The 16183-nt window shown below is 42.3% G+C and overlaps 1 protein-coding gene across 2 annotated transcripts in view; it reads right to left on the bottom strand.

Annotated features, from left to right (window-relative positions):
- LOC145347939 (ral guanine nucleotide dissociation stimulator-like 1) overlaps window positions 1-16183 on the bottom strand; it is a 90424-nt gene that overhangs the window by 61505 nt on the left and 12736 nt on the right. For both annotated transcript variants that reach the window (XM_080195926.1, XM_080195927.1), the window contains exons 2-4: window positions 15234-15347; window positions 3902-4110; window positions 809-886 (exon numbers count right to left, since the gene is read on the bottom strand). In XM_080195926.1, coding sequence (XP_080052052.1) covers window positions 809-886; window positions 3902-4110; window positions 15234-15347 — 401 coding nt within the window. The remainder of the gene's footprint in view (window positions 1-808; window positions 887-3901; window positions 4111-15233; window positions 15348-16183) is intronic.

Genomic DNA, 16183 nt, shown 5'->3' with positions numbered 1-16183 from the left:
ATTTCAAATGGAACTTTGTGGTATAACCAGACACTGGAAGTGAACAATGCCTGAAGGGCAAATCATTTTCCAATTACTCGTTGAAGAGTTTTGATGCTGTGTCGATAGTGTTGCACTTTCCTGGATAATTGGTGATGGGCCAGGGGGTATGAATCTTGGCAAAATACTGGGAGTAATCAGGAGTCTAGCCTAATCATTATCCAGTGCTATGCCATATTTGCCAAAAGTGTGGCACTTGGGCAGCTTGGCAAAACCACTGGGCAGCCAATTACAATACCAACTGAGGACCACTTCCTGCCTTGAGGGGCTGCTGCACCAGTTTCTGTTGTCATATAAATGCAGCTTCTAAACCCCACCAATCTCTCAAGTTTCTGGCACCCCCCCAACCCATCATTGAGATGCCCTATCCTCAGCAGCCACTGGAGGAGAGGCTGTTAATTTGCCATCCATCTGATTGGACCAGAAGCTCTTGAGACTAGACTGCATCCTAAATTGGATAGTAGGCCCAGCTGCAGTCTCTTAACTGGTCACTATTGGTAGCGTGCAGCCTTGGGTCCCATTGCCTGAAGGAAGATCAGCTCCCACTTAACAGTCTCAATAAGACTTGATCAGATGTTCATAAAATTTCAATCACAAATTACAGATTTTTTTCCTGTATCAAGCAGTCTCTAATTCAGTTGATATTGTTCAGAATGGCACTTCCATGAGATGCATTCAGAAAGTTGCTGCCACATAATCTTACAAGAATTTCTGTCTCTCCAGCAATTCTGTTTTTGCATTGTTTGGGATGAAGCAGAATTTAACTTACTCTCTGATCACTGCAATTGTTCCTGGAGAAGTACAATTTCCATCTGCAATATAGTTGGGGCTGTGGGGGTTTCCATACCTGCAATTCATCAAAACGCACAAATTAAATCATTTCCAAAAAGCATATGCATCTGGCCATTTAAAATGAACCCTTGCAGACTAAGGATTTGGTATTTAAACCCTTGATAAGCTGATCTGCCACACTCCAGATGGATAACAGCAACTGGGAAGAGACAGAGCGTGCAAGGGAGATGTGGAAGGAAGCGGCAAACTCATTTCTTTAATATTTTATAATTTCTGAATGTGGTTACACATTGGATTGAACTTGCCGTCTGATGACTGCAAGTGCCCCTGGAAAACACTTATGATTTTCCTCATAGTTTAGACTATCACAGTTTCTGCACCAGCAATTGGTCAGGAAAAAAGTTATGAAAACAGTTGCATTGACATTTGGCTGTTATTAAAAGTGTCAGAGTAAACAAATGGAGGTTACAGGAATAGTTCTTAGGGCAGGCCTGATGGGCCAAATGGCCTCCTTCTGCACTGCAGGGATTCTATAATTGCAAGTCACTCTAGATGTATGACTGCAATGAATAATTTCCTTTAAAACCTTCATAGGAAGTTTACAGGACACCAAAAATGAGGCCGCAGCGGGTGCAGCAGAGATGATCCATTTTTTCAATATATTTATCCTTGTTTCATTGTCCAACAGTGCCAGATCAACCTTAACTCCAAGACCTAAATAATCATTCCATTGAAAGTATTGTGACGTTGCAATTTTTAAAATAGAAGCTTTCAAATCTCTAGGAATGATACAAATATTAAAGGCAACTAATAGCTTCTTTAATGTGACTGCTATAGTCAGGAAAAGTGTCCACTTTTGAAGATTCAAAACATTTTAAAAAATTCATTTTACAGGTTGTGAGCATTGCTGGGCCAGCATTTATTGCCCAGCTGTAACTGCCCTCCATTTCAGAGGCCATTTGAAAGTCAACCACAATCGCTGTGGATCCGGAGTCATGTAGGGCTCATCATATAAAGACAGGAGATTTCCTTCCCTAAAGGACATTGATGACCATGAAACCATTGTAGTAAAACCCATCTGGTTCACTAGATCATTCATTCCAGATTTTTACTGAATTCAAATTTCACCATCTGCTGTGGTGGGATTTAAACCAGGATTCCCAGATTTTGTTCTGACTCTCTGGATTACTAACCAGTGATATCCACTGTGCCACTACCTCTCATATTTTATACATGATCCACCACCTCTCCTGCATTCTGATTGAAGCAGACTTGTTAGATTGAACTTACTGTCTGTTTACTGCATTCGTTTCTGAAGAATTTAGAATTCCATTTGAAGGGTCAAAGTTTCCGTACTTGTGATTTCTTACAAAGCATAAATCAAGTCATTTTAAACAAGCACTTGCATCTAGGATTGTCTTCCAACCATGGAAAAGCCCTGAAGACTCAGGATTCAAAACTTCAAGCCTTGGTCTTGTTCATTGAAGCTCTTTCTATTAATTCCTATTTAACATTTTATAGCTTAGTGTTGAACTATTATCTTTGCTCAATATTCACATATGTGCCTTTGCTGCATTCACCTGTTTAACAGTGCCCAAATATTCATGAAAACATGTTTGGGGAAACAGAGGGAAGAGATGAGAAATGTCACCATTTTTAACATAGTGACATTTTCTATCTTAAAATCATAGACTCCACCGGTTAAGGACATTCGGGCTGTTATAGACCTGTGTAAGCTCTTGAAACTGCTATACGTAAACTCCACTCCTTCTACACGGCCATGCAATACTTTCCTTTTCAAGCATATTGTTACTAATACTTCCAACACCCTTGCAGACAGTGCAAACCAGATCACAAGCTCGTAGCTTTCAAGAAAAATCTTCTGTGGTTGTTTTGCCAATTTTAAGCTTTCCTAACCATAGCACATTTGGTAAACTCTTCTTCCCCAAATGCAGTTTGTTTCTCTAAAGTCAGAACACAAAGGTCATCAACTCAGTTGGGGCACACTGGCTAGCACCACTACTGAGTTGTGCGCAGTGACCCCAACTGACCACTTGTGAAGCACAGTAAGTGTGGGGAACAGGACAAGGAGAAACCAGTCTTATCTCTGATGGCACTTAAAAAGTATTTTATGTGCCATTGCTGCAGAATGATTGTGATATCTTGCATATTTCAGTAATAAACAGATTTGACCAACATCTCAGATTTTCTAATCAGGATTAGTTTTAAATATTCAATTTAGAAACTTTACATTGGGCACAACAACAAATTATTTTTTAATCCTCCAACCCTTCCAGACATTTACACATTCAGAATATTACCTGTTGCAGGTAGCTATAACCTACAAACAACAAGTCTCAGGAATGGTAATAAACTTTTAATACAGGTGTCTGGTCATCATGGCAAGCTCTGGTTGGACCACATTTGGAATATTGAAAGCAATTGTGGGCCCTACATCCAAGGAAGGATATACTGACCTTGAGGAGAGGGTCCAGAGGAGGTTCATGAGGATTATTTTGTGAATGAAAAGCTTGATGAATGAGAAACATTTACGACTCTGGGTCTGTACTCAAATGGAACTTATAAGGATGAGGGGGGAATCTCATTGAAACTTACAGAATTCTGAAAGGCCTGAATAGAGTGGATGAGAAGATGTTTCTATTTGTAAGAGACTGGGATCTGAGAGCACAGACTTAGGGCTGACCCTTTAGAACCAAGAAGAAGAGGAATTTCTTCTGCTAGAGGGTGGTGAATCTATGAAATTCGTTACCACAGAAGACCAGGTGTATTTAAGGCAAAGAATGATGGGTTTGGATTGGTAAGGAGATTAAAGGGGAAATGTGGTCGAGGAACATATCAGACATGATTGAAATGTGGGGCTGATTCAGTGGACTTAATGGTCTAATTTTGTTCCCATACCTCATGGTCAGGATGCTCAGTCCATGACCAGTGACTGTTGATATTTCCAGAAGATGAGCTTCAGATTAACAACATGAAAAATAACAACCTGACCAAAAAAATCCTTTCTACCACTGCCATTAAACAAGAGATGCCACTTAATTGTTCTCACCTGTCCAGCAAGAGTTCCAACACACGATCAGCAGTAGTGAAAGCTCTGTATGTTGAGAGGAATATGCTGATATAGCTGAAATCGTTGTTATCAAAAGCTGTAAATATATTTCCTACAAGCTTCCCTAAGGTCCCAGCCTTAATTGTGCGGACTCTACGTGTTTCAAACTGACTGACGGTGTGACCTGGAGGCACCTCGTTTCCTTCCACCTACAAGATGCAAAGATAAAAAAGGTCAATGCCACGCAAAAGTACAGCAACAAGAACATTCATTTCCATAACATTTTGCACTGTAGAGACATTACAAGATGCCTCACAGAAACATTATTAAATGAAATTGAGACCAAGTCTTGAAGAGAAATACTTGATCAGAAATATACATTTTTAAAGAGGAGTCTTTTACCAGTAGAGGTAAGGAAAACATGAGTTTTAGGAAGGAATTCCAGAGTTTAAGGATTTGGCATTTGAAGGCCTGGTCACCAATCACAGAATGAAACAAAATCAGGGATAAACAATAAGAGTGCATGCATTGCAAGGTCGGAAGTGGTTACAATGAAAGGGAGGCTGATTTTGTTCAATCTTATTTGACATTGACTGGTCATTTCATGTACTATGGAAACCATTTCATACAAAATAGTTAAAGCCAAAACATTATGTGCATGTGACTAGTTCACTGATAATTGGAGGAATTAGTGTACTGGAGCATGAAAAAATGCAGAGGGTAATCCCCAGTAGATGACAAAAGAGAAAGCTTCCCAACGGAACCAAACAAGAATGTTCCAAGTTCCAAAGCTGTCCAGCTGGAGCAGGACAAAGGGGTTCCACAATTAAACTCATGAGTGGGGAGGAGAAGAAAAAAGCCTCAGTTGGGCAGCAAGGTGTCAGGGAGGGGTAATACCTTTGGTGGGGGAACACATCGCGTCCTTTCAGGGCTGTTTGTCCATCCTTTGTCCCCACCTGGCATGCAGCTCTCACCTGTGGGCTCCCCGTAGCTGTTTGCATGCGACAGCAGCCACACCCCGGGCAACGGCCTCGACAAGCCGGTAGCCGACGGGTCTCAACTCTCAGTGAGACAGGGAGATGTCTATCCCAGTATGTGAAGACAGAGTCCGGCGGATTGATCGGAAGAGACCAATGGAAGGTCCAACGGTCAAGAGGCGGTCTGTGCAAGCATCGTGGAACGCGAAGAGCAGGACAAGACACAGAAGACGTCCTGGTCATCCACTGTGCCTAGTCCCACCTCCAGATGTCTTGAGTCTTGTCTCGCCACTGGATCTTGATGGGAATTCGGAAGAGAGAGTGAGGCTGACACTGCACAACTCTCCCTCACTTTAATCAAAATCAAACGCTTGTTTCGACACCACCATCATCATGTTTAACCCTTGAAGTCCTGTAGCGATGGGCAAGCGATGAAGCAGCAGGTATGGATACACTGGGAGCTGTAGTCACAGATCCGCACGCAGGCGGCTCAGGTCTAATGGTCGTTTTCTGCTGACCGAAGCAGCAGTGGAACTCGGCGACTACGTGGGCGGCTGAGCAGTCCTCTTCAGGAACGCACTACTCACCTCTGTAGGATGAGGAAGGGGCTAGAAAAGGTGCCCTAAACATTTCCTGCTTCACTACACGCTGGCCAGTTTATCGCGGCTGGCGGGGATCCCATCTTGAGGTTGAACACACAAAATAAAATACAAGGTGACACCGCTCACCATTGGCTCTTGGGACATGTGCACGCTTTTGGACAACCCTACAGCAGACAGACCAGAGAGATGAACAGCCTTAGTTGCCAGAGAGCTTGCAAGGTACAACATTGACATTGCAGCCCTGAGCGAAACTCGTCTTGCCAACGTAGGTCAGTTGACTGAAACTGGAGGTGGATACACATTTTTCTGGAGTGGTCGCAGCAGTGATGAGCGTTGTGATGCTGGAGTTGGATTCGCCGTGAGGAGTCACCTTGTTTGGAAACTTGATAGTCTACCAAAGGGTGCGAACGACCGGCTTATGACATTACAGCTTCTGCTACAGAACAGAAGTCAAGCCACCCTGATCAGCACCTATGCCCCCACAATGAACAACCCGGACGAGATGAAAGACAAGTTCTACGAAGAACTAGACGCCCTACTATCAGCAGTGAGCAGTACCGACAAGCTGATCTTGCTTGGCGATTTCAATGCAAGAGTAGGGTGTGACTCTGCAATCTGGCAGGGAGTCATTGGGAGGCATGGAGTGGGCAAGTGTAACAGTAACGGCCTACTCTTACTGAAGACCTGTGCAGCACACGACCTCCTCATCACCAACACAACCTTCCGTCTGCCTATCCGTAACAAGGCCTTCTGGATGCACTCCCCCACTCTAAGCATTGGCATCTTATCGACTATGTCATTGTCAGGAGAAAAGACAGGCAGGGTGTCAGACTAACGAAGGCCATGTGTGGTGCTGACTGCTGGACAGATCACAGGCTCATCGTCTCCAAAATGAGGCTCCGCATCAGACGCAAGAGGCGACCACAAGGAAGCAAGGTAATGAAAAGAGTCAACGCGGCCAAGCTAAAGAACCCCAGCATAGCTTCAGCACTGGCTGAAGACTTAGAAATCAAGCTTGCTGACCTACACCTCGCAGGCAGCGCTGGGGACGACTGGGAACACTTCAGGGATGATATCCATACATCTGCACTGAAGATGCTCAGACTGTCTACCCGCAAACAGCACGATTGGTTTGATGAGAATGATGAGGAGATACAGGCTCTACTTGTTGAAAAGCACTATCTTCATAGGGTTTGTCAGAACGACCCATCTTCAGCTGCCAAGAAAAATGCTTTTACCAGTGCTTGCAGGACAGTCCAGAATAAACTGTGTAAAATGTAGGATGCCTGGCTGAGCGCCAAGGGAGATAACATACAGGGATACGCTGACAGAAACGACTTGAAGCATTTCTATGAAGCCCTCAACACTCTCTATGGATCTCAATCTCTCGGGAGTTCCCCCCCTCCTCTGTACAGATGGTACATCTCTCATTACGGAGAAGGCTCAGATCCTGCAGAGATGGGCTGAACACTTTGAAGCCATCCTCAACTACCGTCATCTGTTAACGATAAGGAAATAGACAGGGTTCTCCAGGTTGATATCAACAGTGCCATGGATGACCCACCGGTAGTAGCTGAAGTCTCAAAAGCTGTCAGCCAGCTATCCAGCAGCAAAGCCCCAGGGGCAGATGTCATACCCGCAGAGATCTATAAAGCTGGTCCTGCACTTATCGAGAAGCTCACCGAGTTGTTCCTGTCCTTTTGGAAGCAAGGATCCATTCCTCAGGAACTTAAAGATGCTTCCATCATACACCTCTACAAGAGGAAGGGCAATCGGCAAGTATGCGACAACCACTGAAGAATCTCGCTGCTCTCCATCACAGGGAAAACCCTTGCAAGAGTCGTGCTAAATCGTCTGGTCACTCATTTGGAGCTGGGCCTGCTTCCAGAGTCACAGTGTGGCTTCCACAAAGGTTGTGGGACTACTGACATGATTTTTGCTGCGTGCCAACTTCAGGAGAAGTGTCAGGAGCAGAATCGCGAGCTCTACACAATCTTTGTTGACCTCCACCTGGTAAAATGGCCTGCTGGAACTCTATTTAAGCTCACACCTGTATGAGCTAACCATAGATATCTGGCTTGCTGTACCACATCCAGGAAGGGGAAATTTAAATAAAATTTAAATAAAATAAAAACATACTTTCCATGATTTACAATCATCTCCAGAATCCTTTTCACTTATTACATGCCCTTCATAACCCTTAAGGAAATTAGTTTGGAGGGGTGGGATTGAAGTGATGAGATGGAATGGAATAACAAGTCATCCAACTAACCAGCCACCTGCAAGTTTCAACATTAAATGTCCTTGATTAGTTCATCTCTCCATTTTCTATCAACTCTTCCTGGCTGGTTTTCAATTCAACAATTAACAAAAGAAGAACAATTCTAAATTTGAAATTTATTCTATATTTACTGTGCACTCCTAGAAGAGCTAGTACTGAAAGCCCTTTGGAGATGTTGTACATGCAGAGAGCAGTACTACTAACTTTCCTCATGGTCAAAACCAACTTTAGCCAGAATCGCACCAATTTCTTCAATTAGTAAATACTTTGCACCACCAGGTTAACCACAGATCAATTTGCCAGGAGTCAGCACATGTTCATTTCTGTAATGTGTACTATTCTGTTGTAAATCAATCTTGTACTTCATGGTGGCCCTGCAATCAGTCACTGTCTCACCGCTTGCGCCTCTCAGAAATGCAGGATCATACAACTTTTATTCCAATGAGCCACTTAGCTCCCAGCTGGTATTTATCCCACAAATGGATGTCAAGTTCTCAGTGGAAGACTAGAGACAATGGTGATGAACAGTCTCACCAACATGGAAAAAGAAACTAATTGAAGAGGATGTTCTGGTCAACGGTGTCAAAGGGTTGAAGATGGGTCAAGAAACAAACTGTGGCAGGGAGAACGAATGCAGTGTCACAGCAGTGTGGAAGCATCACCCGTTTTAAGTACATTCTAACACATGCATTTGAGTGAGTTTGTCAAATTAGAGGATGTTCCAATTGTGCTCTTTCATTTTAACAGGGACACAGTTTATTGCTAGGCATCTCCCTTTGTGACTGTTCTGCTTGCCACCTCCCACCCTGACATTCCCCATGTGCCTTGACACTTGCAGCTCATTTTGCTCCCTTGCTCTCACCATCCATGTCCCAAGCCCTTGCTTACAGTAGCAAAGGGAAGCATTGAGCAGGAGAATCAGGAGTGGCAGTGAGCTGACAGTGGGAAGCAGCAAGGAGGTAATTGAATTGTATTGAGAATCAAGAGTTGAGGATTTTTGAGCCAGTTAGGTTCAAGGCAGCCAATAGGCTTTTGAATGTACGTATTCCCGGTCAGGAACATAACCCACCCTTATTACATGTTTTCTTTTGGGGGATGGGGGGTGGGTGAAGAGCATGGAGGGAATGGTGGCAGTGTCAATGTCATTGGATTACTAATCCAGAGGCCTAGACGCATGCTGTAACGAACATGGGTTCCAATCCCATCAGAGCAGCTGATGGAATTTGAATTCACTTAAATCTAGGAGAGGAAAATCACCAATTGTATAGAAAACAATCTGGTTCATTATGTCCTTTAGGGAAGGAACTCTGCTACCCTCACCAGGTCTGACCTACATGAAACTTCAGGCCCACAGCAATGTGGTTCACTCATGACTATCCTGTCTAGCAAGCCTCTCGGGTCATCCATTTAAAATGGAGCAGAGGTTTGGAGAGTTTGCTTTTGATTTGTCACATGAGCGTACAGTGAAAAATATTATTTCTTGTGCACTACACAGACAAAGCATACTACACAAAGTAGTAAGAAACTTACTGAAACGGGACTGATTGTGGACAAGTCCCCAGGACCGGATGAAATGCATCCCAGGGATCTGAAGGAAATGGCAGAGGTGATAGTAGATGCCTTAGTGATTATATACCAAACTTCGCTGAATTCCGGGGAAGTGCCGGAAGATTGGAAAACGGCTAATGTTACGCCGCTGTTTAAAAAAGGTAGCAGGCAAAAGGCAGGGTATTATAGGCCGGCTAGTTTAACGTCTGTAGTTGGAAAAATGCTTGAATCCATCATCAAAGAAGAATTAGTGAGGCACCTAGAAAAGAATGGTTTGATAGAGCAGACGTAGTACAGATTTGTTAAGGGGAAGTCGTGTTTGATGAATTTATTGGATTTCTATGAGGACGTGACTAGTGCGGTAGACAGAGGGGAACTGGTAATCAAAGGGGTGAAAGATTACCAGGGGGTAAACATGGTACAGGAACCAAATGCCATCAGGCTTGAGGAGCTGAATACAGCTGTTGTGAAGTTGTACGAATGAAGTAATAGCATGATGGGAAAATTGGTCGAATATTTGGTACAAAATAAGGAAAACTGACTCCGTATAACCCTAGACATGAATAAGATTGGAGAAGGTCAAGACCTGATAAGACTGACTCCGCATAACCTAGGGCTGTATGACTACGACAAGATAAGGTTAGGGATGAAGGAGTCACCAAGTTTCTTCTGTTCTATCAAAGGACAAGATAAAGGTATGACTGATGAGACAAAGAGTTCTAGGAGGTCAGCAAGTTGTACCATGATTTATGATATTGCTGATGATGCTACTACTGATTGAATTCCTGAATAAACTCTGGTCACACAAACTGATAATGATTTTGTCTAAATACTGAACTGATTCTATATATAAGTGAGGACTTGAAAAGGAATTAGCAAGTCATAACAACGGCTCTCCAAACTCATGTTACTGCCACTACTGCATGCAGTCTTTTGTAAATAAAGACTAGTTATTTGGTCGGAATGAATTTTGTTGAGCCCCTTTCTCTATCACAGTCAAGAAGCAGAAAAATTTCCACTTCAACACCGGGGTAGGCCAAAGTGATTTTCATTTGGCGCACTATTTTCAGGATTACATTGGGAGTTGTAAATGAGGAATAGCTCTATTGTTCATGGCTATTTCAGAGGAGCAGGACCCTGGAGTGCAAGGTAAAATCCAAGTGCTTTAAAGGAAACTACAATGGGATGAGGGAGGAGTTGGCCAAGGTAGACTGGGAGCAATAGCTTTATGATAGGACAAAGGAGGACTTTCAAAGTGCTCAGCAAAAGTATATATCAGTGATAAGGAAGGACTGTAGAAAAAGGGATAATCAGCCATGGATATCAAATGCAAAGAAAATGCATAAAGAGGAGCAAAGACTACTGGGAAACTAGAGGATTGGGAAATCTTTAAAACTCAACAGAAAGACAATGAAAAAAGCTACATAGAGGAGGGTAAACGAGCTCAGAATATAAAAACAGATAACAAAAGTTTCTACAAGGATACAAATGAAAAGGTAAACATTTGCACTTTAGAAGACAAGAACAAGAATTTAATAATTGGAAATGGCCAAGGCATTGAACATTTTGATGTTTTGTGTCAGTCTTCACAGTGGAAGACAGAAATAACATGCCAAAAATTGATGAAAAAGATTATGACAGGTGAGGACTTAGAAATGGTCATTATCACTAAATAAGCAGTGTTGGGCAAGCTAATGGGGTTAAAGGGAAACAAGTCTCCTGGCCCTGATGGAATACATCCCGGGGTACTGCAAGAGATGGCAGGGAAAAATAGCAAATGCATTTGTGGTAATTTACCAAATTTGCTGACTCTGTTTTCCAATCTACTGGCACTGCCCCAAACGTGATGCCACAGCTTGTAAATAAGAAGTAGACAAAAGGTGGCTACAGGCCAGTTAGTTTAACTTCTGCAGTGAGACAAAATGCTTGAATCAAGGAAGAACTAGCAAGAGATCTGGATAGAAATTGTCCCACCAGGAAGACGCAGCATGGATTTATGAAAGGCAAATCATGTTTGACTAAGTTACTGATTCTTTGAGGACATTAGAAGCACTGTGGAACCAGTGGATGTGGTGTATCTGGATTTCCAGAAGGCATTTGATAAGGTGTCACAGAAAAGGCTGCTACACAAGATAAAGGTGCATGGTATTATGGATACCAAATTAGCATGGATAGAAGATTGGTTAACTAACAGAAAGCAAAGAGTGGGAGTAAATGGTGTTTTTCTGGTTGGCAATCAGTGACTAGTGGTGTGCCTCAGGGATCAGTATAGGGATCACAATTGTTTACAATTTTTATCGATGATTTGGAGTTGGGGACCAAGTGAATGTCTAAGTTCACAGATGACACGAAGATGACTGGTGGAGCAAAGTGTGCAAGAACATCTGCAAAGGGATATAGATACTTTGTGGGTAGGGCATGAAGTACAAATATTGTTAAATATGAAGTCATCCATTTTGGTAGGAATAGCAGCAAAATGGGCTATTACTTAAATGGTAAAAAATTGCAGCATGCTGCTGTGCAGAGGAGCCTGGTGTCCTTGTGCATGAATCACAGTAAGTTGGTTCGCAGGTGCAGCAGATAATAAAAACAAATGGAATTGTGTCCTTCATTGCTGGAGGGAGGGAGGGAGTTTAGAAACGGGGAGGTTATGTTGCAGCTGTATAAGGTGCTGGTGAAGTCACACCTGGAATACTGTGTACAGTTTTGGTTTCCTTACTTAAGGATATAATGGCACTTGAGGGGATGCAGAGGAGATTCATGAGGTTGATTCTGGAGTTGAGGGTTGGGTTGTGATGAGACTGAGACCATACTCACTGGAATGAAGAATGAGGTGGGAATCTTACAAACATAAAATTAAGAGAATTTAAGAGAGAGGCAGAGAAGTTGTTTCCACTGGCAGGGGAAACTAGAACTCAAGGGACATAGTCTCAAAATAAGGGGAAACAGATTTAGGAATGAGTTGAAGAGTAACTTCTTCACCCAAAGTGTTGTGAATCTAATTTACTCTTGTCACATGTATATGAACAGTGAAAAGTGTTGTTTCTTGTGCACTATACAAACAAAACACTTCAGAAAAGGAAGCAAGAGTGCAGGATGTAGTGAAACAGTCATAGCTAGAAAAATCAACTTAATGCAGGGTAAGTCCATTCAATAGTTTGACAGCAACAGGAAAGAAGTTGTTCGGTTGGTATGTGACCTCAGACTTTTGGATCTTTTTCCCGAAGGAAGGTGGTGGAAGAGAGAATGTCCAGGGTGCATGGAGTCCTTAATTATGCTGGCTACTTTGCCAAGGCAGCAGGAAGTGGAGACAGAGTAAACGGGTGGGAGGTCTGGTTTGCGAGATGGATTGGGCTACATTCACAACTTTTTGAAGATCCCTGCCGTCATGGGCAGAGCAGGAGCCATACCAAACTGTCCAGAAAGAATGCTTTCTATAGTGCATCTGTAAAAGTTGGAGAGTGTTGGAGCTGACATACCAAATTTCCTTAGTCTTGAGAAAGTAGAGGCGTTGGTGGGCTTTCTTAATGACAGTGTCGGCATTGGGGGGACCAGGACAGGTTGTTGATGATCTGGATACCTAAAAACATGAAGCTGTCGACCTTTATACTTCATCCCTGTTGATGTAGACGGGGGCATGTTTTCCTTTACGCTCCCTGAAGTAGATGACATTCTCCTTTGTTTTGTTGACATTGAGGTAGAGATTATTGTTGCCGCATCAGTTCAGATTCTCTTTGTGTCCTGTACTTTGTCTCGTCATTGTTTGAGACCCGACTCACTACAGTGGCGTCGTCAGCAAACTTGAAAATTGAATTGAAGGAGAAATTAGTCACAGTTATAGGCATATAACGAATATAGCAGGGGGCTGAGAACACAGCTTTGTGGGGCACCGGTGTTGAGGATGCTTGTGGAGGTGGTGCTGTTGCCTATCCTTACTGATCGTGGTCTGAGAGTTAGTAAGTTCAGAATCCAGTCGCAGAGGGAGGTGCCGAGGCCTAGGCCATGGAGTTCAGAGATGAGTATATTCCTTAGACACTTATGACTGTGCAGCCAAATCCCCCTCCAATTTGATTTTCAAGTTTGCTGAAGACACCACCATAGTGGGTCAGACCTCAAACAATGACGAGACAGAGTACAGGAATGAGTGTTGAAGGCTGAGGTGTAGTCAATAAATAGGAGTCTGAAATAGGTATTCTTGTTATCTCGGTGGAATCTGGTGAAGCAGTTGAGGCTACCTCATTGAAGGTTTGTAAGGCTAAGATAGACAGATTTTAAAATCAGTAAAGGAATCGAGGGTTGTGAATAGGCAGGCAAGGAGAGCTGAGTCCACAAAAGGATCAGCCTTGATCTTATTGAGTGACGGTCAAATTCAAGGAGCCAAATGGCCTACTCCTGCTCCTAGTTCTTATGCTCTTATGTTCTGGAGCTGGCCAGGGTTAGGCAGGTGCTGTTAGTACTATGATGACAATGTCAAAAGGACAATATTAAGTGAGATAATGCATCTAAGGAAGGGGTTAAGCAAACTGCAGCTCCATGCAAATAGAGTTTTCTTTAAAAAAGTCACAAAGTACGGGCTATGGACAAAATAAGCTTCTCAAACAATATGAAGTGACCTGTACGACAAAATCTTTCCAAGTGAGTATTCATCCTCAAGCCTCTGTATTAGTGATCAACTCTATTCAGAAAAATGAGCTGAAACTCCTACATCCCAAGTACCAAATTTGTCACAAGAGTAACTTGGATTTCCATGGTTGTACATTAGATCCAACATCAGCGATCAGGACTGCTGATTCAGCTCCAGGGACCCAGATTCAATTCAGGCCTTGGGTGACAGTATGGAGTTTGCGCATTCTTCCTGTGTTTGTATGGGCTCTCTGGATGCTCCAGTTTCTTCCCATGGTTCAAAGATGTGCAGGTTTGGTGGATTGGCCATGGTAAGTGTGTGGGCTTGCAGGAAAAGGGCAAGGGAAAGGGCCTGGATAAAATGCTCTGTCAGAGTTGATGCAAATGTCATGGGCTAAATGGCTTCTTTCTGCGCTCTAGGGATTCTAAAGAAGATACCGTGTTTGAAAGCATTAAATGCACCACAAAGTAAGAGAACAATCGATAAACAAAATCAGATTGCTCCTTCTATATCAGGTTATAATCCCACATGCCACCACATTAACTCACTACCCTATCAAGTTGCAAAGATCCTAGCTCTGTTCCAGTGTTGGTTCAGTTTTATAAACAGCTGTGCTATTTGGAAATTAAAAACAGCATGGTATCAAACTTATTTGCAAAGAAGTACTGTAAATAAGGATCTGAGCTGAACATCCACAATTGCAATCAGCCATCAAATGTACAAGCTACTTTTGTGGGGGGAAATCCCTCATGGAACACCAGAATTCTCAGTTTCAGGTCAAACTAATGAGGTAACAAAGAAAGTATTTTCTTGGTAAGAAGGGTGAGCATCTCTAGTCCCTGTAAATGCTCAAGTAGTTTTTCCACAATGGTATAGGAATATTTCATGCACACCCATAGAATGACTTGGTCAAGCGCAAGCACTCACTGGATATATCTGAAGTTTGCTTTAGAAGATTAACTAGGAAAGCACATGGCTAAATTTGACCAAGTAATGGGAACAACCAGATTAATCTAGATGAAGCACATTTGCCAAAGATTTAATTTCATCAAATTTAATTGCTAACGTTTGATGCTATATCGCTTCATTTTTGTTTCCACTTCTTTAGTGCTTGATCAGCTATTAACCTCAATACACAGGATTTTAGATAAATGTATTCCTGATGAAATGGACAATTCCCATTCAACCTTTTGAGCATGTAATAAAGCCAGAGTTTAACCCCAATATAAGCATTTAAATATACATGCATTGTTTTGAAAAAAAGGAGGAAAGGTAGAAGGGAAGATTAAGCTATACTCACCCCCGGCCATCTTGGACTCTTGCTGGCCGCTTGTTGTATTTGGATTTTCTTCAAGCTCACATTATAAACAGCCCCGTCTTCTATCTCTTCATCACAGTCTTCAACTGAATTGTGCTGTGGAGAAGTCAAACCAAAAATAGAGTAAATCCCTCTGGAGAAGCTCCTGAAATTTTGTATCCAGAATGCAGACAGTATTATATCTAATTATAGACTCCTGTAGAGTTGAGGAAACTTTGTCTACTTCACATATTGCTCTCAAAACGATATTAAAATATTCACAATGCTCACGGGACTTCCTGAGCACTTTAGCGAGACTTTCCAACATTAATTAAATTAACAAGGGATGCAAATTACCCCTGTTTCAAAGTCTATACTAAAGATCCTTCACACACTTGTCACTCCCCATTGTGCTGTTATTTTCCTGACATCCACAGTGCAGAATGTCTTCACACAGTATAATAGGGGTTTAAAAAGCAGCTTCCAATTTTACTTTACAAACTGCAGAGTTGTATTAATAATCACAATAGTGTTAATTTTGCTCATTGATTCATGAACATTGTAAATGTAGTGCAATGTACAACTTACTAATGAGGAAAAAAACCCTCTATACCTCTTCCCACACATGTCCCAGCATTTTCCTAACAACATCCTGGAAAATCTGGGCACCAATCTTAATATAAAATTTTGGTACCAAACGGATGATACTGAAACAGCAGCATTTCACTGAGCAAACATGTTGCAAATCCTTTGCTTTAGTTTCCCCTTTGGCCATAATAAAATTAAGTCTAATTGATGTTGGCACAGTAGGAATCAATTAAAAACTGAAACCAAACTTTAGCAAGGATCCCATGGGATCACAATGGATTTTTACAGAAGCTCAAGCATGAAAAAAGATCTTGTGGAATATCAAATTGCATTTATGTTTACTAGGCAGCAAAAAAGGACAACAC

The sequence above is a fragment of the Carcharhinus amblyrhynchos genome, chromosome 9 (genome assembly GCF_965287045.1).
Source record: "Carcharhinus amblyrhynchos chromosome 9, sCarAmb.v2.hapA, whole genome shotgun sequence".
NCBI classification, from domain to species: Eukaryota; Metazoa; Chordata; class Chondrichthyes; order Carcharhiniformes; family Carcharhinidae; genus Carcharhinus; species Carcharhinus amblyrhynchos.
Note: the sequence above shows the minus strand (reverse complement) of the source record. Positions and strands in the feature narration are given on the sequence as shown.